Genomic DNA, 27,004 nt, shown 5'->3' on the forward strand with positions numbered 1-27,004 from the left:
TCAATGAGCAGGCTGGTTTGCTTCCAAAAAAAAAAAAAAGCTCTACAAGGGAGGAAACGTGGGGAGGGTACAGTACTTACTGAGCCGAGAGTCCACCCGGGGGTCGAGCCACGATGTGCTCTGGGTTTTGTGGTCAATGAAGTAAATTTCTCCCTGAGGTGTGATTGCCTCCTCCCAGCCTTCCGGCAGCTGTCCTGTTTAAGCAGCAACAGCACAACAGCAGCTCCAGATCAACCAGGTTTGCTTTAAGCATCTCTTGCTTGAAATTGGGGCCTATGCATTTCAAGGCTTAAGGTAACCAAATGAGGAACAGGAGTGAAAAATCATACTCTGTAACAGAAAACATACTCTGTATCTAAAATGAAAAAGTTTTTCGCATTCCTGTAAACGTAGCTAAATCAAGCAAGGTCAAGCTATTCACTATTTGCCATTGTGTAAATCTATAGCCTTGCAGAGTTTGGAGTCTGGGGGGAAAAAGGTAACGTGTCAGGCCTTGCACTGAGGAGAGGAGAACAAAGCAATAGAAAAAAATCCATCAAAACAACAAAGGCTTCGAGAAATCCCTTCTTGACAAGTGTGGGATGTCAGCCAGCAAGCTAGCATTGTTCTACTGGAAAAATGGAGGAGGCAAGTTGGGGGAGGGACTGTACTGAGAGAAAAAAGAGAGAGAATGAAAGCAAGCAAGCTAAAGAGACAGATGAAAATGAGTAATATCGGTCACTGGGTCTTAGGTTTTATATAGATGACATATCGTCCATCATTCCCTAGGACTGAGATGCCTGTAACCGAAGACTGAAGACAACACCATGTCTGGAAGGAGTATCTAGACACCATTGCAATTTACTTTGAGTATATGAACACGTCATTGAAGAGACAACTAATTTGGAACTGAACCATCTTTCTGTTACAGGGGTGGTGTCTTTTATATGCTTATACTCCATACTATAAACTTTGGTACTTTAAACCATGGCTTCCCCTCCCAGTTCTGGGGACCCACTATCCTGAAGAGCTGCTAATGATCAAGTTCTGTCATACTGGACCAAACATGTTGGCAGCAGAAAATTAACAACAGTTTCATGGCAGTGTGTGGTTAAAATTAGCTACGCAACAAATGCATCCTAAAAGGTACACTATATTTACTTAAAAATACAGGGGCATTAAGACATCCTTAAATGTACCCTCAGAGGAACAACTTTCATTTTTATAGAGAATCTTTGGTGGCATAGCTGCCAGGCAGATTCTCTAAACTTCATCAGTAAATTACTCTAATGTTAAAATAAAGTCCATTAAATGTGTCCTCCTTTAACCAGCATTATACTGGTATACATCTTGGGTATACAATGCATTTTTCCTTCAACTCTGAGATTTAAGCATACAAAGAGATGTAGCACATCTCCATAACCATGTTGTAGGAACAAGTCCAGCAGGGTGTTGTACTTATTGTTCGTTGGCTAAACGAATCTGCTCACAAAAATATGGGCCAAATAGCAGTAATGTCGTCCTGCTTCAACTGTAACTCATAGTACAGGTTGCTGTAATGATCCATGAAGCAGGATGACCACAAGTCATCAACCAGTCTGAATACCTACACCTAAACCAATCACATTTAAAGCCTTTACAGTTTATTGGCAGATTGAGCCCTTTCAGATCTTGCAAAATTGTATAGATTAAAACAACAACAACTGTATTTGAACTGTAGTTAATGTCAACAGTCTGCTACATTGACTCAGGACTACAGTTAGCTTCTGATCACCATCACTGTACCCCGCAACATTGTTTATCTGTAATAAATGGACATTCGGTGCAACCCAGATGAGGATGGGTTCATTCTTGAGTCTGGTTCCTCGCAAGGTTTCTTCCTTATGCCATCTCAGGGAGTTTTTTAGACAAAATTACACTTAAAAATGAATAAGATGTTCTATCACCACATTATCTGTGTAAAGCTGCTTTGAGACAATGTTCATTGTTAAAAAACGCTATACAAATAAAAATTAAACAACAATAACAATAATAATAAAACAAGTAAAAATCTTCTGATAAATATATGAACTGAAAATGTGCGAACCTCTCCGTGTCTCTAGCACTCATTTTCTGGAATCCCTTAAAAGGCTGGCAACAATACGAGACACACCTTTTTTCCATTTCATCACAAATCAAGATTTGTGAGGAGAAGAGTCAAACAAGGCAAACGCATTTGGAAGTAATTTGCTGTTCTGGCTTCAGAAGGAGGGAAAGAGCTTCAGCCTATGCCACAGGCCAGAGACTTGCTGTGTCTGTCTCTAGAACAAACTAGACATCTCACGCTACAGAAAGACTCTGAAACCGTTGGACTCAGTATTTTCCCACTGTATCCGAAGAAACACCATTAAATACAATAATAATAAACAAAATTAGCTAGTAGACCATTAGATTTTTTCCCCTCATCTTTGGATGTCTCAGACATATTCCATATGTACTTGGTTAATCCAAATATGACTGTAATGATAAAATGTCATGTGATGTTATGTGGAAGAATATTTTGCGTTTCTCAGACATCCCATCATGGGCTATTTTGAGAATCATTTAGACTGTAAAACAAATGTAAATGTAAACAGATGTAGTAATCCACATCTAATCAAAAATCTCTCCACATCTAATTTTTTTTTTTTTTTACACTGAACTACCTGTGAAAGATTAGGAATGACCTCACCTGCTTCCATGTATGTTTCTTAATCATTACATTAGCACTCCACTTCTAGATCCAAGTATTCAAGGATCAGCAATCACTGTCGTGATACCATGAGCTTAACTATGTGCTTATGTGCTGTATACTATCTATACTGATCCTCTGAATAATCAGTGGTTTAATAGTATACATTAATGAGGTTTGGCTCATTTATTGCATTGTAATATGAGATATTTGAGGTATTAAATTACATTATAGAGTTTTGGAAAAGGAAGCAAGATTGCTGTAAAAGAGTGAATGAGTATGAAGATCCTCACCGAGGTTTGGCTGTGACAGGGCCATTGAGCGCCCGGTACCCCGCCATTATTGTTGGTTGCCTGAGCATGGAGACTCATCTGATTCATGCTGGCTGCCATAGTCTTGCGAGGATCTTGCCATGTGGTGATCTTCTCTACATGACTACAAAGAGAAACAAAAATAGTAATAATTAATTTACTCTAGAGATTTAGTTTTCTTTTTTCCACAAGAGCAAATTAACAGTATGAAATCTCAGCCACTCAGACAAAATCATTTTCATTCTCTTGATTTTAATTTACATATGCAAAATTTTGAATGATTAGCCACTAAAAAAAAAAAAAAACCAACAAAAAATTAATGCAACAAATGCAAAATATGTAAAGGGGGAAAAGGAAAAATAGCCAAATCCCTAAAGACTACCTCCCTAGGGTTTTAAGCCACTGCATTTGTTTTATACAAAATAGCTATTTAATTATCCAATCCAAATAGATGTTGGTGTTGATTACATTTCCTTAACAACAGTTCAGACAATAGTGCAAGCTGCAGTACAAATCACAGGATTACAGTAATGTGTTTGTTCTTCATTGTTTCTGTAGTGAACGCTAAGTCAAAGCTTATGTATGTATATATACATATCTGTACACCATAAGATCTTTATATGTTATTAGCATCCCTTCCCACATTTAGTCTCCATTTGCAGTTATAATAACCTCAATTTTTGTAGGAAGATGTTCCACAATTATTTTGGAGTGTGGTTGTGGAGATGTGCTCTCATTCAGTAATAAGGGCTTTAGTAAAGTCAGGTACTGATGTGGGGTGAAGAGGATTGGGGGCAAGTCAGCATGTTGAATAGGATTGTGTGTGTGTGTGTGTGTGTGTGTGTGTGTGTGTGAGAATGTTTGAATTATTTACCCAGCAGGTCACTTGTAATTATCTTTGTAGCCATGGTAACATTGTAGAGTATGTGTTGGAATGCATTTCCTTATTGGTGACTGCTATAGTACATGCTGTATAGACTACAGTGAATTCTACTGGCTCATTACTGTTCCTTTGTTTTTCTACTGTAGAATCCAAATGCTCCTTCACATTCAGGTGCACAGTATCCATATCTTTCACAATGCAAACTACTCAGATACTAAATTCGCACATTGCAGCAATTCCAAATGACTCAACAGTTCTCCTGGCACTGGATTCCAAATTACACCTGCATGTGCCTAAACACTACGAGCACCTCATGAACGTTAAACATAAAACAAAGGCACTAATCATGTGGTGAGAAAGGGCATTAAAGCAGATTAGGTTTCAACTTAAGGTTTGTATCCACAGGTTTTAGATGCCTCAGCTGCACAGGCTTGTTTGTACACAAATCCTGTTGAGTGCATAAATCTGAGGCGAGGCACGTCGGTAAAGGCAGACTGAGTCACCGCATGCACAAAGGGCCTCGAGCCCAGTGTGACTCACTCAGGCCTATTTACACAGCACGGGTAAGATTAGCTCGTTTCCTGCCACTCTGATTTCTGACCTTGGTAGAGCAGGAAATCTGCTCTCTGGAGCATCGCAATAACATACAGCTTTTGCTGCTCACACAATAAGCAATTTATATGAAGTCGATACTAATGTACTTCTAAAACATTACATAAAGTCACACCAATACCTGATGTGTACCATGTGGAAAATTGGTTTTGTGCAATGACATCAGAATATTTTGAGGAAAAAAAAAAAATACACAGTTACATTAGGAAATGCCTAGGTGAAGTAATAATACCAATTTTTTTGTGTCCATTGTAATTGTATTTAATTTAAATATCATCACAGATTAAATCTGCCCCCACTTTGCTCATATAAATACATTATTCACATTACAACCTTGTTTAGAAAAGGCAGAAAAGATATCAAAAAAGGCAGCCGTGTTATCTATACATGCTATTTCATTAGACAGGAAAGCTCATTCTATTATCATCAGATCCTGCCGCTGCCAATATGCAGCAGAGAGTTGGATTTGGAACAATTACTGCATGCTGCAAGTACAGAATTAACATATAAATATAAAGCACATTACTTTTACACACACATACTAAATGAAAATATTGTTACAGTAAGATGTTGGGGAACCTAAATGTCTGATATTTGTCTGCATAACTTTGAATAAAAATAAATAAATAAATAAAAATAGCTGTATGCATATTCTGCAGGGCTAGTGATTTTTTTCCACCTCTGGAGTGGAAGTGTGCACTTTGTTGACAAAAAGGAAACCTTATAGATGAATGAAGCTGGTGAGGTAGTACGATGAGTAGTACTGACTTTTAGCTGTCCTGAGTTGTGCTCAAACCCAGGTAACCATCTGTTTAAAATTTTGCATGTTTTCCCCAATTTTGTCTGGGTCTGCTCCAACTCATATCAGCTGTGATAAATTGCCCATAAGTAGATTTGTGTGTGTGTCTGCAACCCAGGTAAATTCTTTAATCTTGTACACAGCTTTCCTTGAATTGCCTCTGGACCTACTCTGACCTTGACCATAATGAACTATCAATGAATGAACCAATAAATCTCAATAAGAAATAAAGGTCAAAACTTCTGCCTTATAACAGAAACTGTGACTATATTTGCAGCATAATTGTCCACAATTCTAGCTCCATGTCTTGCATTAACACAGAACTGGTTAACAATTCAAACCTGGACTTCCGAGAAAGACGTTAATGCCGGCGATTTGTTGGTTCTCAAGCAGGGTGCAGGGTGTTCTCATTCACCAGAGGAAGATTTATGAGAAACATGGAATGGTGGGGGATGGGGCAGCAGGCTGAGAGGCCTAAGGGCCTGGGTGGAACAGCTGTACATCCAGCAGCTGTGGGATTATGACCCCAGGTCTAGAAATCCACACTGAGCAGGTCAACTCTGTTCTCGGTCAAACAGGGAAATGGCTAGGGGCTCATCACAACACCCAAATGTAGTTTTGAATCAGTGTTTTTAACAGTTTGAGGAAACAGGGAATCAGTGGTTGGATGAATGCTTAGGCCTGGTTTGCTTTTCGGGTTAAAGGTGGTTTCAAAGGCATAGATGTTGTTGTTTTTTTACTACCTATTAAGAGTCTGCTAGCAACCTGCACAGATTTAATGTAGAGACAAGTCAAGGTTGAGACCGAACCCTGCTCAAACTCTGTTTAGCTGCCTAAATAGCTACAATATTCTCTTCTTGAATCCAAAAATACTATCTCTGTAATGGTATAAAAAAATCGACTTTTCTCTCCATGGATTTTAGACGAAGCTTGAGAAGTAATGCAGAAATGAAGCAGGCCAAATGTTTCCTTTAAAGAGCTAACACAGAGATAAGAAAGCACACAGGATGAGGTCTGGCTGAGCTTCATGTGGCAGAATTTATGCGAGAGTGGTGTTCTGTTTACAGAAGACACTCACACACAAGAACAATGGTTGTTTGCTGGATCTGGTTCAACATTGGGAATAAAAAAAAAGAAACAGCAGCCAGATGGACACAACACCTAGAATCTGGGCTTTTTGTTAGTGTGCTAGCACTGAAAAAAATAGAACACAGCTCTAAAAGATCCAAACTTTAGTGCACGTTCACACACACAGGCACACACACTGAATCCAGTGATGAATGAGATTCCCGACCAGCATGAGTAATCATTTGCACCACACACTTAGATGTAAACATTCAAGTCATGCCTCAGCAAGAGGTGTTTAAAAGACACAATAGTAGGCACAGTTTATGATCATGACTGCAGTGTTTCACTCACACCTTGTCAGTCAACTCCAGAATAAGTTACTTTATCTCTCTCTTTCGCTCTCTCTACTTCAGTTCTACAGGCTGAGATAAACTGACTTGACATATAAATTTACAAGAAACTATTAAACAACCTGCTGGATTCTGGAGTTCTTGGTTTTTCATGGAAATTATCATTTGTCCATTACATGTTTCTGTTTGTTGCAGCACTTGACTGAGATATTTATAAAAGAAGGAATTTGCACAGAGGTATCAAGAGATAAATAAAAGACCACAAAGAAAATCAGAGGGATCACAGTTAAAAAAAATGGACTGTGATAATACTTTTACTCCATGTAATTATGATAATGAAAAATATTTTGAACCAAGGCAATGTCTGTAAAGATACAAACTTTGCCTTAAATTCTGATTTTGAAAGGAAACACATTTAATACTCATACTGACATGTCTATGAACTTAGCAGTTTGACTGCAATGACATTTTGCATAATAATAATAATAATAATAATAATAATAATAATAATAATACCCTGAACAACCCATTTGGATTTTAATCAGTAGTAAAATTAATACTTGAATTAAAGTTATCTGTAAATAAAAGTAACACCCAAGAGCTTCCATGTGTCACGTATACGGATATTCATTGTATTAGTAGTGGAGACAACAAACATTGGATTCATTGAAATCATTGTTTTTTTCCCCCATTTCGGACAATTGTGTCAATATTCTCTATAGCACATTCATCAATTCTGATGTAGTTGCTGGAAAATGCTAGAAAATTCCTTTATGCCAGAACTGTATTTCACGTTCTTCATTACGGAACATTTCCACTTTATCAATTCATCGTGTTTCCACTGGAGCGTTTAATGATCTTATTTCTTAATTTGATTTTAACTACTTTTTTAAAGATCTTATACCTTGTGTCAGTATTAAACTCCAAACAGCTTGATAAGCAGTAATGCATCTTCAAAGCAACTGTGCTTGAGTTTTTGATGTGTTGTTGATTGTGGACTTGCAGTCAAGTATTGCGGCCTGTTGTCTTGTAGCAGGCTTGCAGGTGCAGTTGGGGGCTAAAAATAAGAAGCAAACTGGAGATCCTGGGAATAATCCAGCAGCTGCCATCGTTTCAACAGGAAATATGCTGAGCTTTGCTCTTCTTACACACATCCTTAAAACTCAAGCTTATATAGAACATCTATAGCCAAACACACAATATAAAGCTGCAACTGAACCTACATTCTTATTGTGTGTACTGTAGTTATGCTTAATGTCCACAAACAAGAAAAAAGCCAGTTCTTGTTATTAGCCATAACATTGCAGCTATTAACAGTTTCATAATAATTAAGTTAATAACAAAAAAATTAAAAATAATAAATAAATAAAAAATGCTACAATACAAATTAAGTTTTTGAGCGTGGGCATTAATATAAACCTTGTAGCTTTCTACTGTTAGAGGTGCATTTAAAAAAATTCATCAAACTCTGACTAACCACATACAAAAATAAACTGGATGACCAATAGAAGTCATGATTACCCTTTAAGCCTAAAAACTACATTGGTAACTAAATGGTTAACTGCTGAAAATTCTCATTCTGAAGCAATTGCGACCTGGCCTGGAGTCAAATCTCAAGGGAAAGATAAAAAAAAAAAAAAAAGAAATCCAAAACACACCCAAAAGTAGAAACTAAAGGTGTAATAAACCAACTAAAAGTTTACAAAACTGTGCCCACACAATTCAGGCCAGGGGCAAATTTAATGTAGTTATGCATCAAATTTATTAACCTTAACCATACAGTCAACAGCAGACACTTTTTCGTGTTACATTTTTTTTTTTTTAGAGTAAAACATCCAAAGGAAAGCTAAATCCTAGCCTCCTTCCCACATCTGACAGCCCTTCTGATTTTTAATGATATGCTCCAGAACCACAGCAGACATAAAAGCATGTCTTACTTTCATCCTTACTTTGGGTCCAGACAGAGTCCAAACGAAGTGCTCTGGAAATGGCTACAGCTTCTAGACAAGGCTGGTTCACTCTGGAGTTCAATTCAATTCAAGTTAGGAAAATATTACAAGAAATCAAACAAACTATAGAGCACTGGCCTATTGAACTAGTGCCATACTTCAATAACCAAAATCCTCCAGATGAGGATGTGTTCACTTTTGAGTCTGGTTGCTCTCAAGAGACCATCTCAGAGTTTTTGCTCGACACTGTCACCACTGGTTTAAGTTTGGAAGAAACTTAGAGGGGCTGATTTTATGATGCTAATAGGTAATGTTGTAAGTTGTAATCCATTTAATTATTTTAAGCTGCATCGTCCTCTGTTAAAAGCACTATCCAAAAAAAATATTTTAACCGAAATGATTCAGTTAGATTGCTACTTATGAAACCTTTTTCCTGACGCCCATCTTCTTTCACAAGTAATGTAAAAGAGAAAATGTGCCAAACGTAAATGTGGCTTAGTTAAACCATTGGCATTCTTCACCTTTCCAATAGTGACCAGAATGACACCACAGCACTGGTATGAAGGTTCTCACAGCCACTGATAACGAGAACAAAAAGCTGAGGATCCACTTTCCCAATTAAGCCATTCTCAGGTTACTGGGGGGTTCCCCACTGTCACTAGCACAATAGCTACTCCACCCAATACACAGGGAAGACGAAGCAAAGGGCAATTCGAACCTGTCTTAAAGACGGATCATGATGGGTCAGATTCAGATGCTCTGAATTGTTGCAACACAGCAAGTGGCACCAGCTGGAAATCCTGGTATTAGAAATATTTAATTGAATTTGAAAATGCAAAGGAGGGGAAGGGCAGGAAGGGCACTACTAATTATAGTCATCTCAACTGCTGCCATGCTGCAAGTGCTGAAGATGAAGCCTGAGTTTGGAACCTTCCCCAGGCCTGGGGCAAGTTATGACTAATGCTATGGGGGCTGATCATTAACGATCTGGCAGTTCATTCATGCTTTAAGTCAATAACACATTTTAAGGGTATTTCTTTTTTTTTTTTAGAAGGAAACAACTTAAGGTGTGACCTTGTCTAGGATGTGAAAATAGTACGTTGAGAAAAGTAGCTTAGCTTAGCGTATTTGTTTGTAAATACTTATATGGTTCAGTGGAAAGTTGAACAAGCTCCCCGTCAGATCTTCCTCAGCTGTTTTAGAGGGTCTGTGTGTGACTCCTCTTGTTACTAGTTAGGACAACTGGCTGGGCGAGAGCAGCCAGACCCAGGCAGCAGCTGTCGATGGGTAGCTAACTATAGCTCTGGCACAGATATGCAAAAGTTGCTTAAGAGAGAAAGAAAGAGAGAAAGAAAAACATCTTCACTCAGCATCAATGACAGTGTTGACATTCACCTTGCCAGCACACGGAAACAAGAAAAACTAGCTCAGGTATTGAAATCGCACACATCAGTGTTTGCCCATTAGCCTCACTGTATACTACAGGTTTCAAGTCTCCTCATATTGTAAACTAGCAAAATCAATCTGGCCTCCACAGCTTTAGAGAAACCTACCATCTACAGTAAAATGACAAAGGCCTAATTAAGCTAAAATCACCTAGAGTAATTACACAAACGGAACACTTCACTTACTTCACTTTACTCAACTTTTTAAAGAAATAAACACACAAGGGTTTTATATTATTTCCCTAAGGACCGTTTTGTCACCAACTTCTGTTTACATTGCAACAAATTATACAAAAGGTTTATTTAGAAATATGCTTTACGACCCATACTGTTCCAAGGCCTGACATTTTCTGATCTAAATTTCAACAAAGCCCCTTTAGCAAAGACCCTTTTCACACACCGAGAAGACTCACTCATGGTCAATCTAAAGGGCATTAAAAAAAGACAACCATCCTGTGTGGGAGAAACAGAGCAGTGAGGACCTTTTTTTTTTTTTTTATTCTGATGTCTTGTATGAGGGTTATAACTTCATGGAAAGTCAGATTGATGTGCATTTCAAAGATTTAATAGACACTAAGGTGCACAGGCAAATAATTGGTTTATTCTCCTTTCTGGTCAAGGTAACGGGACATGAGGCAGGATTGCACCCTGGATAGGACATTTGTCCATCACAGAGCACCATGCACAAACTCATTTAGCACAGCCGCTTTAACTACTGGCATGTTTTTGGTGCATGAGTGAAAACTGAAGACCCCAAATGGCACCCATCTGGATATAGGGGCAAACAAAACACTTAAAAAACTTTTTTAAGCTCAAGACACCATGAAGCTGTGATGCCACAACAATGAATAAAAAATTTCCCCCGAATAAATACACTGTACAGACACAAAAATATAATAACATTTATTTTAAAAAATGAAATAAGTTTGTTTAGCATCATTTAGCCTTTCAGAGTGCAGTAAAAAAAGAAAAACTAGAAAAATAGATTATTTTTTTCCTCAAATATAAGAGGACATTATTAGCATAACATTGAAAGACAAAACAGAAGTGTGTGTGTGTGTGTGTGTGTGTGTGTGTGTGTGTGTGTGTGTGTGTAAGCGCTTTTGGTGGCTAAGTGACCTTGAGGAAAATCTGTATCTAAACATGTAAGGAGGAATGTTGTGGTGCTGTGGCATGCTGCAAGAGGCCAAGCCTGAGCTACATTTTCAGCATCACCCTGACAACAAGGCACCACCAGTTGCACATTCTTAGACTGGACATTAACATAAAAACAGCTCTTATACCTCCACAACAGAGAAGCCTTCAACACTCCTGAGTTAATCGTTAACCGCTTTTTACATAAATTACTTTTGAACTGCTTTGCACTTAAAATCTCTGTCAGTCCAATTCAGCAAATGAATGACTCCCAAAAACAGGTTAAAGTATTGGATAATTGGAACTAATGAGTCTGGGGAACTGTGGCTTTGAATTCATTTGGGTCTGTTCAACCTGAAAAAGCGAGCATTTGAAGACTTTTATTCAGCCTGTGTGCCAAGAGCGTGCTGAATCCATCAACAATCTCTACAGAGAATGGCTTCCAGGGAGCTCTTTGGCCTGAGCCAGGCTGCCAAGACAGGCACTTTTAGTGGACGTCCCAGAAAAAAGCTCCATCTGCCATGGAAAACACTGTGTGAGTGAGCAGCTTTGTGGGCCATGTGGACATATTCCCTCCAAGATAAAGAGTAAACCGTCTGCTGCCTGTGAAGTGACCCGAGAGCTGGAAGACACTTGTACACCAGACCAATTCCACCCCCCCCCCAAAAAAAAGCCAGCACTGCAAAAATTAAACATGATTCTTGAATCAAATTTCAAGAATGTGTTTGAGTGTGCGAGTTGTGCGTTTGAGGTGCTTATTTCAGTTATGTTTTTAAGCTGAGTAATTGTTTAAGCAATTTAACTAAGCTGAGCGTTTAAGTGTTCAGTGCTTAAGTATTCAGTGCTTGAGTTAAGTGAGGGTTTGAGTGGAGTAAGGGTTTCAGTTCAGCCTTTGAGTTCAGTAAGGGTCCGAGTTTAGTTTTTAGTAGTGTTTTCTTCAGTGCCATTCTTGTACCTTGGTGTCTGGATGATAAATTCTCATAGAATAAGTAATGAAACCTTTCCATTATTCAACACTTGATTTGTTGACTTTTTACCAACCATGTTCTAGGCTTGAAGTCTTCCGTTTCTTGACATCCATCCATATGTTAGCCAACAGGGAAATAGAATTAGCTGAGGGCCACTGCTCTGTGGATAGTGCTACAATACATCCAGTGAGGGCCATAAAACAAAAGAGCATTTCACACAAAAAGCCCATTAACTTTGGATGGCACACTAGCCCCTTTCTCCCATCCAGAGAAAGTACAAATAAAAAGAGTGGATTGATATTAGCCTAATGCCCTCCTGCACAAAGCACTCATTGTTAATAATCCCACAGCAGACATGGGAATGAACCCTGGATCTGAGCCAGTTCCCCACCTCGCTCTCTGCCTCTCACATACCCACACCCCCTAGCTCTATCCCCTGCTAATTTACCGCTTAATATACTCAACCTGCCATTATTAACAGCTCATTTGGATTTGCACTTTCTACCTAAAATTACCTATACATTTCTTCTTCAAGACACATCAGTTTTCTACAGCCATGTTTAACAAATTTATTGTATCCTATTCGACATTCTAAATTATTTCTCAAAAGAACGTTTTGACAGCAGAGAAATATTCCACTTTTGGAACAAACAGAAATTGCTTATTTGACACATCGCTAAATGTAAATTGCAACAACATAGCAAATAAGATTTATTTCTTAATTTTTTTTTTCTTATACCAAGCATTTTAATGTGTCCAAACCTGATTTTTTGCTTGGGCTGTAGTCCCAACTTGAATTTGCATATGACTCAGCTTTTATAGTAACTATGCAGAGGTGTGAACACCAGAAGAGAGAAAGTTAAAAATCATTAACAAAAGAGGATTTTGCCATGGACTGGACCAGTCAAACTGCTTTATTCGATTTGATTATATTAATTAATATATATAAAAAAATATATTAAAATTATATTAATATTTTATATATTTATATTAATGTTTCCTTGCTTAAAAATAGCCAACACGTGATCATTTTTAAGACAATCCTGGATTATAGATTGTCCCAAATTACTTGCTATAGCAACAAGGTATAACCAAAGTAGTGAGCATTTGAATAGGAAGTGAAATGTCAGACAACGTGTGAGGTCTGAGCACCTAAAAATGACAAATTCATGTAAATTTTATTCTAATATTTAACAGGTCAGACAAAGTTGTAAATTCAAATCTGATCCAAAACCCATAACAAATAGAGAGAAAAGACAGATTGCAAAAACTCAAATGTGGATATAAAAAAAAAAAAAAACTTTATGTCAGCAGCCTGTCTGAGCATAGGCTTATCCATAACGGAGACCAGTTCAGACACGTCTCACCCAGAGACGCCATGGCAGCTGACGCCATTTGCTATTCTGAAAGCAACAGCGCACTGACCTATAAGCTAGCAGTTAACTGGATCACTATGGAGAAAACCTTGCCACATGAAGTTATGGATGGAATTGGCACTTTTCTGTTCCTTGCAGGGAGCTAATCGGAATGTGGCATCAGGAGGCCTAAAGGCTGCGTAAGAGCAGAGACTGCAGCTATGCAGCTGTACCGGTTTTGTTTTTTTAACACCTGCAGTTTGCATGGGTGTTCTGTCTTCGTAAAGAAGAACTTCTTGAAGTCTCTGTGTGAGGGGGGTTGAAAAATTCTTCAGTGTTAGCTGCCAGTTATGCCCTCCACTAGAGATTTTAATGTGTGCTTGTTAAATGGTGTGCCTAATCAGATTACGGCAAAGTCAGTAAACTCAAGGAATTCCGTCATCCTTTGCTTCTCACTGACTTTATGGCCAACCCCCATTCATAACTTACACAGTGGCGACTGGAATGCAGCTGCCTCAGTTTGAGAGAGATCAGGAGCATGTCAGGGCCCCTCCACGAAAGCACATTCTCCCTTCATTATCGCGTCTTTTTGATCAGACAATAAGCATTAGCTCATGCTCAAGTTGGCCTACACCGGCATGTCCTCGGTGGCCAGAGACACGTCACACGTGACAGTAGTGTGAACAGGATGGACCCCTGTCCATGGCCTGCTCTCTGATCAGCTCAGAAACAATTGCGGCCGCACGCATCGGCGTGCTGAATGAAATGCCTGCGGTATAGAAAAGCAGGCGAGGGGTCGCCAAGAGCTTTTCTGTGCTGCGGGAACAATACACCCACATAACTGCTGCTCAAATTCCAGACCTCATGAATAGGCAGTAAGAGAAAGAGCCGGAGAGATAGAGGGAGGAGTTTGTATCCAAGACCCCTCCTACTTGCAGGAAAACCCATATATGGGCAAAAAAGAGAAAAACTTCTGTCAGCTTTTGATAGTATTCAGCAAACCTTTTAAGGTTTGATTTATAATTTTCTGTTATATTCGAACAAAAAAACAAAAGCAAAAACTAAATCTAATTTCTTATTCTACACCTATTCCTAAACTAGAGGTGCAAAAAACTGTCTTTGAGAAAGATATACTGTTTTTAAAAAAAAAAAAAAAAACTAAACCAAGTTTTTCAAGCTCCATTCTTCAGACATCTTAGGCTTTCAAAGAATGCATTGTTTTTGGATAGTTACAAGATTTTGACTTCTTTAACAGCTGTGAAGTCTACAGATGTCCCGACATTATTTAGACTGGCAAAAACTGGCACACGGAATATTTTTGATGCTTCATTTGTAGTTCAAGAAGTTATCTTTGTTCGGGTCACACAGTTTGACTGGTCCTGGATAAATTTGCAGAGCATAAGATCCAAAAGATCAAACAAACCACTTTCTTACACAGGACTATTTACATATGACACATTATAAAGTTTAAGCCCACTAAAAATGGCCAAAAACAAGGCCTGATGTTTTAATTTCTTTTGTAAAGTTAGTCATATTGTCCGTTTTCCCCATATTTACTGCAGCCTTTGAAGTGACTCATGTTTGTTGTTTTTTCTACTTCACCAAACCCCAAAGAGAGGTCCCTTCAGCTATTATCTAGGCAAACCAAAGGAAATGAGTGGTTCCATATCCTGTGGACTGAGCAATCTTTTTTAACTGCATATTGGGAAATGGGAGGAGGGAGAGTGTGGAAAATGGCACAGAAACAAAAATCATATAATAATTAAATAAAAATAAATAAATAAATAAGAAATGTTATTAAAAGTACAACTCTTATGAACAAACATCTAAACTTATAAACAAAAATAAGACAGTTAATATAATAACAGCTACTATGGACAAATATTTCATTTATAATATAATAAAATGATGGCTACTGCAGGCCCTGCTTTTAAACTACTTGTGAACCCAGACAGTGTGTGCAGCCAAGTTTACATCTACTGCATTATAATGATCAAAAGCAAAAGTTCCTGGAAGAGCTTAGACTTGTCTGTTCCATGCACTGTGCTGAGGTCTGTAAACCGACAAAGGTGAAAGCACATGAAATGCAGTCAAGCACGTACGTGTGCTTGTGTATGTGTGTGTGTGTGTGTGTGTGTGTGTGTGTGTGAGAGTGTGTAGTAATCTCCCATCCTTTCTCCAGCTAAAGGCTTCCAGCTGTCTTCCCGTAAAGGGACGTCTGCTGAAGGTCAGCAGCACCATGTAGGAGAGCTGATATGTGGCCAGAGAGCCGTTTCCTTATTTAACAGTTATAAACCACGGCTGAGGACGATTCACAGGAGCGGCCACATAAACAAAGCTCTCTCTGTCAGACACCTCCGGCCCCTGCACAGTCGTTTTAGCAAACTCGCGCATATCGGATTATTGACTGATTTGAGCACGTAACTGCAAACATGCACACACAACTTTCTTTTCCCTCTCACCCAGCTTACATTAATTCAATCAAAGCTGGCCCTTAGATGCTTTATGAATAGATCATCTTATCTGGCAGAGTTAAACACTCCACGTCAGGGATCACACGTCACTCTGAAGGGTCTCTTTGTTTTTAAAGTGTTTGCAGCGATGCTAACATGACACAAGCGTGAACTGAGCGAGAACGAATCAAAAATTATGACTTTGTTCTATAAAACAATAGGATCTGAATATGAGCAGTTTCTCAAAACAGACTTTTCATTTTAGAGCAGCAGCAAAGGTCAAGTATTAAACAAGCCTTGCATCAAAAGCCTAAAGCCCATAAATAACAGGCTGTTTCTATATATGATATGTCAGCATGGTAGAGGCCCTCACTTAGGGCTCTTCTCAGATTGGCCCATCAGCTGTTGTGTATGTGAACAGCAGCTACTGTGGCATTGTTGACTTTGCCAAACTCAGTAACGCTTTGGAAACTCAAAACGCTACACATACAATCAATCAATGATCACATCTTATCAGGTAATTTAAAACAAACCAGCCCTGGTTCTTTAAAAAGCAGATCAACAAAATTAGACAGATTTTTTTTTTAGCAAATTTTACAGAAATAATTGTAATGATGTGTCATTATTATAATTATATTATAATTTATTTTGCTTTCATAACATAAAAAAATGTTAATGAAATAATTATACAAATAAACATACCAATTTTAATAAAATACAACTACTGGGGAAGTTCACAACATATAATTAACAATAGAAAACGTATAGAAAATAGAAAATTTCATTTTGTTATATAACAACTACAGTATTGTGCTTTCAGGTGCTAGGATAAACCAGAAGTTTAAAAAAATGCAACTTTAACTATTATCAAGAAATCATAAAATATTTTAAATTACCATAGTGATAGTGGCCAGCAACCTGTAAACCCCCAGGAGGGATGGAAAAAATCCAAAATGTTTGTTATCACAAACATATATGGTATGGCTACTTCACAAATAGTAGCCAAACCAAGGTCCTATTAGAAACTGTCAGAAGCCCTACTTCCATCACCGTCCACCTGCTTAATTGAATTTGTGCCTAGTGCAACAGACTGGATTAACACAAGAATATGACTTGTACTTGAATCTTGATTAGCTCAAAAGAAAACAGCACATGTAATCAACCAATATTTTCAACTAATTTAAAAATAGCAAAAGGCAAGATATGTCAAGCAAAAGATTTCTGTCTTTGGTTGAATTGTGTGACACAACAGGTATTATCAAAGACAGTCTATTGCATCACATGTTCCCAAACCGGCTTATCCATTCATTTGCTAGAGGCCTATCCCTACTCTGCTCAGATAAAAGCCACCAAAAAAATATCAAGTCAGTTCTGCTCCCAGAAATCATGCTGGCATGCCAGAAAATCTACTCCTATGTTTTTATAAAACAGATGTGTCCAATCATATTATCAAACTGTAGCGAAGGAGAAATCAGAAAACATGGAAGAACAAATCCATTTCTCAACTGGTTGTAAAAAGCAAAGAATAATTTACAATTTACTCATCTTGGGCAGACTTTAAAAGGAATATTAGGTATAAAATAGCAGACAAAAACCCCAAGCTTTTTTTAAAGAAAAAAAAAATGTAAATCGGACTATCACTGACTAACTGAACCAGAAAACCCAGCTGTGGATCACTACAGTGATTTCATAACCATCATTGCCTTTTGTTAAACTTGTGCCAGTGGATCTGTCTGTCCTGGACTTCTAAGTGCTGCTCCTTTAGTCATTGCTTAAGGACACCGACATTTACAACCAAAACAGGTTTGGGGAGATGCGAGATGTCGCACAGTGACAAAGTCAATGATGCCGGAGGTGACGAAGCAGTAGAGAAAGATACTTCTGGAAGTGTTCAAGGTGGAATAACTGTTTAAAGTCATATTACAAAAAAATACGTACTTCCTGAATCTAAAAATGGGACATCATTATTTTCTGCTTCTTTAGTTAAATTGTCAATTTTCATGGGCAATTGTAAAATTTTGAAATTGTGCATATAGCTGGAAGTAAGAAGAATTACCTAAAAGCATGGCCTAAATCTAGCGGCAATATTTTAAGTAATAATCAGTTTCTTCAAAAGGCGCCAGCACACAAGGTGTGCAGAGACAAAGGGAGACCAGGGGGGTTTGTTAGTTATTGGGGGGGGGCACTTATTTGAAAGAATAATTACCCCTGACAGGCAGACTTTTGTCTTCTTGACTGCTTAATTGCAGGGCGGAGGGAAGCCCAGGTCTGCAGCTTTGTTGATGGTGGATGTGCCAACTGAATGGCAGGCACTAACATGTTCATCTTAAAATGCAACAACACAGTTTAGAAAGAGGAGGAGGAAATCAGGAAAATGACCACATGGAGGCCGTTCCTGCATCTGAGTCAAAGTCATACTTCAGGACAAAGCAGGCTTTGAGATGTCAGAGTAAATCACTCATCGGTACACAACATGTCCATTTATATGCTATGCCTGTTCATTGTTTCAATCATTACGATTAGATGCATTTTATTCAAATTAATAGACAACAAAAATTAATTAGGTAAAATATAATCCCTGATTTGGGATCATTAGTCAAATTAAAGTGACGTTATATTATTATTGTCACCCGATACAAGCTGTGGGTGCGATATAGGTGGAGCTTATCAGTTACACATCTTATTGAGCTGGACACGGCCTGGGTGACCTATAAACATTCTAGTGATTGAGAGAACCACCACGACCTCCGCCCCCACCCACCCCATCCCTTCATTCCGAAAATAAGCCTGTTCAAAACAATTATATACACAGAGCCACACTTGTTTTTCACCTTAGGCACATCTCAAAAGAGTCATTCTCATCACATGATCAAGGTGAGTCTTGATAATGGATTAAGAGTGAAAAGTGCAGTGTGTGCAAATGAAAAGAAAACACGTCTTCATTTGTCTGACCCACACCCTAAAACTGTCAGAATGTTTCCACACACTCACCTTGATCCTGTATCTGAATGCAGATCAGTGAAACTTTAGGTCAGGCATAAAACGTAGAAACGAAAGCACTCTCTGTTCTCTTTAACAACTAACTTGACTTAGGAGTATTTCAGCAGAGATCCAACATTACAGTTAATGGCAGCAGCTACGACATAAACGCAGTTTCCTAAAAAAAAATACAAATAAAAAAACAACACTACACAGCTAATGGAGCCTATAAACCATTATTTATTGTATCATATAGGCATTCTGTTATCATCTAACCATCTAAACTAAAAGAAACGTCACTGAAACGTGTCAGTGACACCAAAAAATATGAATTGCTTGAAAAAGAAAAACAATCAAACAAGGTTCCAGAAAATGTTCTTTAAAATGAAACCAGATTAGAAGTCGTTGGTTTTTTTTTCCTTTGAAAGAAATTACATTTACTCGATTTAATTCCACTTTCCTCAATTTTTGTTTGTAAAAAGATCCTGCACTTCTTCACGACTGCAGACAGGTTCAAGAAAGTTATATATATATATATATATATATATATATATATATATATATATATATATATATATATATAGTACATATTTTTATATTTAAAAAAATACATATTTTTCAATTTCATAAAAACATTTTTTGTTTTTTATTGTTACCACTGATTGTTTCTTTTCTGGAGCCTTTATTAGAGAGTGTAAATCACTGCGCTTCACTCACGGGAGGTCTGTTATACTATGATTTCTCATGAATCCCGGAGTAACCGCGCGCAGCAGGCCGAACCCGGGGATGCTACATCACGGATCAGAGCAAGCCTGACACTCACTTGAGGAAGTACTTCTGGCCGGTGGACGTGTACGCCATCTCCCACCCGGGCGGCAGCGGCAGCTCATCGGTGACATCGAAGGACTGGTGGCGGCTGTGCGCGTGCTGCGCGGGGCTCGAGGTGACGGCGGCGGCCGCGAGCGCACCGGGTCTGAGCTGCAGTGATGCGGGCGAAGAATGAGAGCGCACGTGCTGTGGTGGGAGCCTCGGCGGCTGCTGGCTGCCCGAGTCCGTACTGGACTGGCGCGAGTGAGAGCCGGAGTCGGGCTCCTTGAAAAACGACTCGGGCAGGTGTTTCTTCCTCCAAGAGCTTGGCCGCGGGTTCAATACGGCGTTAAAGAGCGCCTCGAGGTCCGTGTCTGGGTCCTTGGCGACATGGATCACTTGCTGGCCCGGTAGAGGCTGAGCTGGGTTGCTACTCATTTTTTTTTTTTGTGTGTTTTTTTTTTTTTTTTTGCTTGTTCTTTTGTTTGGTAACAAAAGCAAATTATTAACGAAGTAACGGTTCGCTCGTTACCAAAAAAAAAAAAAAAAACTTAGGAAATCTTTTAAAACAAGGCCCGTTTCTTTCTGTCCTTTTAAAATCGTTCAGGCCTCCGGTACTAACTCTATTTATTTATATTTTAGTCCATAAACGTTAACACAAGACTAAGAAGAAGAAAAAAAACATCTCACTCGGCTCGACCTGTGGGAAAATCTTTCGAGACAACTTGCTTTTCCTGCTCTCGGTCGACCTTCCTAATTCCAGTGCTCCGGTCCCGGGCGTCTCAAACTTTGTAAACTTTTTCTTCCACAGCGCCTGTGTCAGCGCTCCCTCATGAATATTCAATGAGCACGATACGCCTGGAGCAACACTCACTTATAAATATTAAATTAGACCCCACCTCTTCCTCATGAATATGTATAAATAAAGCCATAAACACCGTGAACTTCAGGTTTCGTAACAAGCCTAAGCAACAAGTGTATTAGAGATTAAATATCTGTAAACAAGCGCAAACAAGAAATTCAATTGCATAATAATAATAATAATTGTAAGCGAAAATAAAATAAAAATGTTACCAATCTTATAAGGTATCTGCCACAAATTTTCATTCATTTTCATTTCATCCACTTAGAACTCATACATAATTCTGAGGTAAGAAATGACATAACACTAATTTCCTACTAATGTGTATGCTATACCACAGTTACCTATTTATACAATTTAACACTATTAGCCTGCTAAAACCTAACAACTAATATAATTTTTAAAATCTATGGTAGCTCAGTGGTTAAGGTGCTGGGTTACTGATTGGCAGGTCAGGGGTTCAAGCCCCAGTATCGCCAAGCTGCCACTATTGGGCCCTTAAGCAAGGCCCTTAGCCCTCTGTGCTCCACAGGTGCTGTATCGCTTCTGAGCAAGCTGGGATATGTAAAAAATTAATTTCACTGTGCTGTAATGTATATGTGACAAATAAAGGCTATTGTTTTATATATATATAATTTTTTTTTTTTTTTTTACAGTTTTTACATTGACATGCAGAGTTTTAAATCCAAATCTATACAATGACTCCTACATATACATGATATGGTCAAAATTAGAGGTCAGAGCTCTGGTCATGGAGTTCCTCTACACCAAACTTATCAAACAATGTCTTTGTAGACTTTGCTTTGTCCACAGGGGTACAGTCATCCTGGAACAGGAAAGGGCCTTCCCCACAAACTTGCAAGCAATTGTTTGAAATATGCTGCAGCATTAACCCTTCACTGCGAATAAGGGGCCCGAACCCTGAAAATGCAATTCACCAACTAGCAATTCCATGGCATCTGTCAAACCCAGATTCACCAGATCATATTAGATAATAGATCTGGAATGTACCACTTCATCATTCAAAAAAAATCTCCCACTGTTGTCACTCCAGCAGAAGATATGTGCCATTGCACATAGTACATCAGAAATGAACTTAGGAAGTGGCAATTGTGGCATCTTAGACCATGCTACATTGAAAGTCACAAAGCTCTTAAGTATAACCCACTTTACTGTCAATGTTTGTCTATGGAGATTGCATGGACATATAGTATGCTTGATTTTATGTACCTATTAGCAGTTAATGAGGTGGTGGAATGAACTTTTCCTAGATGTCCAAACAGCAGTGTCACTGGCTATCTTCAAGCGACAGGTGAAGACCTGCCTCTTTCTGAAATACTTAAAGTAGCACTGTTACAGGTTTGCTTTGTCTTTTACATAAATAAAAAAAAACTATTTTTAACAAAGTTGTAAGCAAATTTATCTTAAGTTTGTCATTCAGCGTACCAGTGTAGATTTATTAATTGATAGGGACCTAAAGCACTTTTGTACATCAATCTGGACAAGGGCATCTGCAAAATGCTGCAAATATAATGTGGCTAATATATCCAAACTTAATAATTATAAGTAATGTCAACATACCTTTGACCATATATTATATTTGTTTTACAGTTTTTACAATTGAATCTGTGTTATGATCTTTCGGTGTGGCAGTACCATTTTCTCCACTTACTTTATTACAATATTTTAATAGGCAGAGAAAGTAGCTTGATATTTTTTTAATGGTTGGTTATAATTGACATAAGTGAGAAGTGAATCACTGCATCTGAAAGTTTAGTTCTATTATATATATAAAAAAAAAAAAATAATAATTTCTTCCTCAAAGCACATTATTTTCAAAATCATTTTTATTTTAAACCCACATGAATTATACATGAGTCACAATGAAACTTTCTGTTGAATAAGTGTTTTGCTACAATCAATGTCAAGTAGCTTTTGTGTATATTACAACTCCTCAGTATCCTGAGTTCAGGATTATACCTGCTGTGAGGCAACACTTCAGTCACCCATTAGTAGGAAAATATGGAATTTTATTTAGTATTAATTAGATTAAATACATTACCTTAAACCCCATTGTGTCATCTGGTTGTGTAAATATCCAAAAAGTGTTTATCCAACAAAATATAAGCAAACGAATAAATAATACTAAAAAAAGTCCTACAAAAGTTCAAGTATCATAAAACCCAAATATGTGGCATATGTCTCTATCAAGCCATTTCTCACAAACTGACTACAGAATTAACACCTGTGTGCCTTTAATCCTTTTTTCCACACCACTTAACCCTGAATACTAGAGTGCAATTATCCAAAAGCCATATATATATATATATATATATATATATATATATATATATATATATATATATATATATATATATATATGGAATGAACATGGCTAAGATTTAGACAGAGGGAAAAGGCTTAGTTTTATGTTCTCTTACATACCTTTGCTTTTTGTTCTTTTGTTAAAGTGAAAGTGATAGGTGCAAAAATGCTGAGAAATGGGCACATTCAGGCTAATAACCTTTTCAGCGCCTTTCTCTCATGTGTGAGATTAGTGAATGATTAGAAAATTAATCATTATCCCAATCCAAAGGAACTTTCTATACTGTTAACCTTATTTTTGTTCTTGAAATGAATGATACTTGAGCTTTCTCCATATACACAGGACATAACCCAAGGACAGAAAGGACAGGTAATTCAAAGATGTATTAATGTATAGTTATGATTTGCGCCCCCCCCCCCTCAAAAAAAAAAAAAAAACAACCTTCTCTCTCTTTTTTTTATTTTCAAGTTTTCATAATTGTGGTGAGTTTTATTTTCTGCTGTTGACACTGAAACATTTAATATAACCTTCAATCAGTGTTCTTGTGCTGGGTCCCAAAATGCAATGTTTTCCTGTTACAACACACCTGACATATCAGGTCATTAACTACAAGCTTAAACTTCAGTAGAAAGAAGTGCAGAACAGAAGTGCTTCTGATTACTGTTTTAGGTGACCTATAACACCACCTAGTGTGCATTCTCTGTACAATCCTATTTAATGTTGCGTAGAATTCGGCGGCAGTGGTTGCTCTTGACCTCAGCGAGCGCTCGCTCCAGCTCCTGGATAAGGTGCTGCAGTGTGGCGGGATCGGTCTGTAGAACCCGAGCGCATCGTGCGTCTCCACTCTCCAAATGAAGCTTCAGGGTGACTGTAGGTTTCACCTGCTGTCTCATCACCCTGCTGGCCATCTACGAAAACAACAGTGTCAATCCGTTAAATTTGTCATACCTCACTTCAAGTGTATGAAATAAAAGAAAGGTTTGAGTTTAAGAACGAAAGAGACTTTGTTTCTAAAAAATAATTGTTATATAAATGATGAAAGTGAGAATCTCACAAAAGCAAAAACAAATGTTTTGGGAAATAAAGTTTGCACCTTCTAAGGATTTTGAATACGAAAAATTGATCATTTATTCATTTATTTAATTGATACATACTAAAAAATCGTTTGCGTGCTGTTTTTAAAGAACTCCAAAATAGTTGAAATGTTAAAAAAAAAAAAAGAGAGAAAAAATAATAGTACTGTAATTATAAACACGAGTTCAAAAGTTTGCATCCCCATGCATTTTAAAATGGAAAAATGTAGGTTGTATTTCAATCGCATACTTATTATAATATTTGTTTATTATAAATCAATGCTAATCATAATTGAATAATAATTAATAATGTAAATGTAATAACATCCAGTAGAACAGAAAATTATTTATAGAAGTTGATTTGCCTTTGACACCCAAACTCCAACCTTAAACTCTAAACTAGTATAATAAAAAATATTACTATTTATGTCTTCAATAGTATCATATTCATTACATAGCATTTTTTTTTTGTTTGTGATGGTAAAGGATCTGTGACACCTAAAACCTTACATAAATAAATTAAATTTGTCTTTGTCCAGTTTTACCTTAAGAGATGCAAACATTGGCATTCAACTGCATGCAATTTTGAATTTCTAAGAAGATTTTTAAGAAGAATCTTTAAAACAAGTTTGGCACATGATCTTCTATGATTCCTGTCTAAAATATATCAAAAAGACATTACACTTAAAAAAACAGAATTATTAATATTCATTTAACTGGTGTCATAAGATACCATAGAGACAATGACAACCCCACCTGTACATCAAGCCGCCACTCGAGGTTGTGATAATGAGACAGAGATGGGGCGAGTCCGCTCAGGATCCGACGAACCTCTTTACTGTTTTCCAAATATAGCTGCAGCAGAAGTTTATTGAGCTCCTCTGAAAAACCCAACACCAACACAGAATCCTGAAAGTCCAGTTCAGAGATCTGCAGGAAGATCAAACCAAAGAGCAGTTCTGTATATATTTCTGTCCTGGGCCATTATACATTGATCAAAACGCTTACCATCAGCTTTGAACTTTCAGTAAGAATAAACATCAGTCCCTCAACGCCATGCTGGACAGTCTCTGCTGGGACACTCAGCTTTCCTGCACCACATGAACCAAAGTTATCAACAGTTCCATCAAGCACATTATTAGCAATAAATGTTACTCTGAGCTCAACATAATGAGACTTACTTGCTGCCCCCTCATAGATTTTAGGGTTTGAGCCCTTTTTCAGAAACTCCACAGCAATTCTGCCAAACTCACCAACAACTGCAAAAGCAATTTCTACATTCGGCATGGAATTCAAACTCATCGCATAGCAAGCTAAATTTTATATTTGTCACTAGTATTTGCATAAAGGGGTAATAGTATTTCCGCAAAACAATTTAATGAAACAAACAAAAAAATAGTTTAATCCAAAATAATATTTGATAATTATATACATGTGCATATACACTTAAGCTTATTAGTACTTGTTATATGTATACTATGTACATGGATCACAAAACACAAACATTTGATGGCTAGCAATAAAAAGCTAAAAGCTAACGTTACTTACCCAATGGGTCTACGTCGGCTAAAAACCCCAGATGCTCCTTGTGCTCTTCAGATAACACTAACAACATTCTGACTATCTATTTGAACCCTAAAAACAACAAAGTTTTATACTATAAACGCAGACAGCTAATCTGCCTGCCACTGTTTGCTGGTAATGCATCATGTGACCATATGACCTGGTTCTCGAGTCCGACTACAAACAAAGGGAGATGTGATAATGGTTCCGGTATAAATTCACGAAAAATAAGAAAACGAAAAACAAAAAAAAAAAAACTTTGTTTTACGGTGGGGGTTTACATGACATTTTGGGAAAAGAAAACTCCCTTATAAGCTTCTAAATAGGAAAGGAGTTTACTGTAAACACATACAATAAAGCATCCAACGTCTGTTTGGGTTTATGTACTCTAAATCCAAATCGCTAATAAAACAATGCAATGTATTGTGACCAGGTACCAGCTCTCAAAACACAGGTCAAGCTAGTCATTCTGATATGTTGTCTTTTCCAGCTAGTACTAATGCCAACACCTATTAATAGACAAGTGTGACAGTAAAGCAAGAAATCTTAGTATTTTTTTTATAAGGTAGCTAAAGAAATCAGTCTTAATGCTGAAAAATAAGACTTAAAATATGCCAGTCTACCAGCTTTTCCATTTAGGTAAATGCATTGGCAGCTCAAGCTGGTCTGAAGAAACCAGAATTAAATGTAAAAATAAATGTGCATGATGGAATTATTTTTCTCAAATAATTTATTTACAGTACCACAATTGCCATATATCTTATATTGTTACTTAATTTATTGTATCAAAAATTCCTATCAGCAACACATTTTCCTAATGTTTAATTCAATGGGTTTGTTTTTTTTGTACACCAATATACCCTTTTAGTGAATCAGTGTATATTTAGTGTATGTTTAAAAAGATGCCAGTTGTGGTACATTTTAACATGCACAGTATCTACAGTCTAAAAATAAATGTTATTATCTTGTTCTAACGTCACATACAAAACATCCCTAACTGCATTTACCATGTTTTCCTATAGTTTCCTAGATAAATGTGCATATAGGTTAACTTTGGCAAGTTTTTGGATACTTCTTTGGGCCAGGGTTTATTGCGAAAAGTACTGACACGAAAACATGTCATGAAAACCTCATTAACCTCATGTCATGAAAACCAATTAACATGTCATGAAAACCTAACATGAAAGAAGTTAAGACATGTTCTTTGTTGATTTTAAATATTTTAATATGTGCTATATACCGACGTGTTAGTTTAGCTTATTTCACTGGTTTTACTGACTCAGCAAATAAGTTAGCAGTATATTGCACTCTTTCAGAGTCTCCATTCATAAAGCCATGTTAAGTATATAGAGTATTTTTTTTCTGATCCAGGACTGCA

The 27,004-nt window shown here is 37.4% G+C and overlaps 2 protein-coding genes across 2 annotated transcripts in view; both read right to left on the reverse strand.

Annotated features, from left to right (window-relative positions):
• The window catches only part of wwtr1 (WW domain containing transcription regulator 1), a 34,378-nt gene extending 13,745 nt beyond the window's left edge, over positions 1 to 20,633 (reverse strand). The window contains 4 exon segments of the mRNA XM_046857903.1: positions 81 to 194; positions 2,983 to 3,015; positions 3,018 to 3,124; positions 19,819 to 20,633. Of these exon segments, the coding sequence (XP_046713859.1) occupies positions 81 to 194; positions 2,983 to 3,015; positions 3,018 to 3,124; positions 19,819 to 20,240 (676 nt within the window). The 5' untranslated portion in view covers positions 20,241 to 20,633.
• Positions 20,634 to 23,432: 2,799 nt separating this feature from the next.
• Positions 23,433 to 25,795, reverse strand: commd2 (COMM domain containing 2). Its single transcript, XM_046857730.1, has 5 exons — positions 25,612 to 25,795; positions 25,245 to 25,322; positions 25,072 to 25,154; positions 24,820 to 24,993; positions 23,433 to 23,898 (listed from the first exon to the last, which is right to left on the reverse strand). The coding sequence occupies exons 1-5, from the start codon at positions 25,676 to 25,678 to the stop codon at positions 23,701 to 23,703; spliced, it is 600 nt and encodes a 199-aa protein (XP_046713686.1). The 5' UTR covers positions 25,679 to 25,795; the 3' UTR covers positions 23,433 to 23,700.
• Between the last annotated feature and the right edge of the window lie 1,209 nt (positions 25,796 to 27,004).

The sequence above is a fragment of the Silurus meridionalis genome, chromosome 9 (genome assembly GCF_014805685.1).
Source record: "Silurus meridionalis isolate SWU-2019-XX chromosome 9, ASM1480568v1, whole genome shotgun sequence".
Taxonomy (NCBI): Eukaryota; Metazoa; Chordata; class Actinopteri; order Siluriformes; family Siluridae; genus Silurus; species Silurus meridionalis.

Excerpts from the sequence above, each read along its gene's own strand:
- commd2 (XM_046857730.1), bottom strand. The coding sequence starts at position 25,678 with ATGTTGTTAGTGTTATCTGAAGAGCACAAGGAGCATCTGGGGTTTTTA. Across the intron at positions 25,323-25,611 it reads AGCCGACGTAGACCCATTGG|TTGTTGGTGAGTTTGGCAGA; the intron begins GTAAGTAACGTT and ends TTGCTTTTGCAG. Across the intron at positions 23,899-24,819 it reads AGTGGCGGCTTGATGTACAG|ATGGCCAGCAGGGTGATGAG; the intron begins GTGGGGTTGTCA and ends TTGTTTTCGTAG.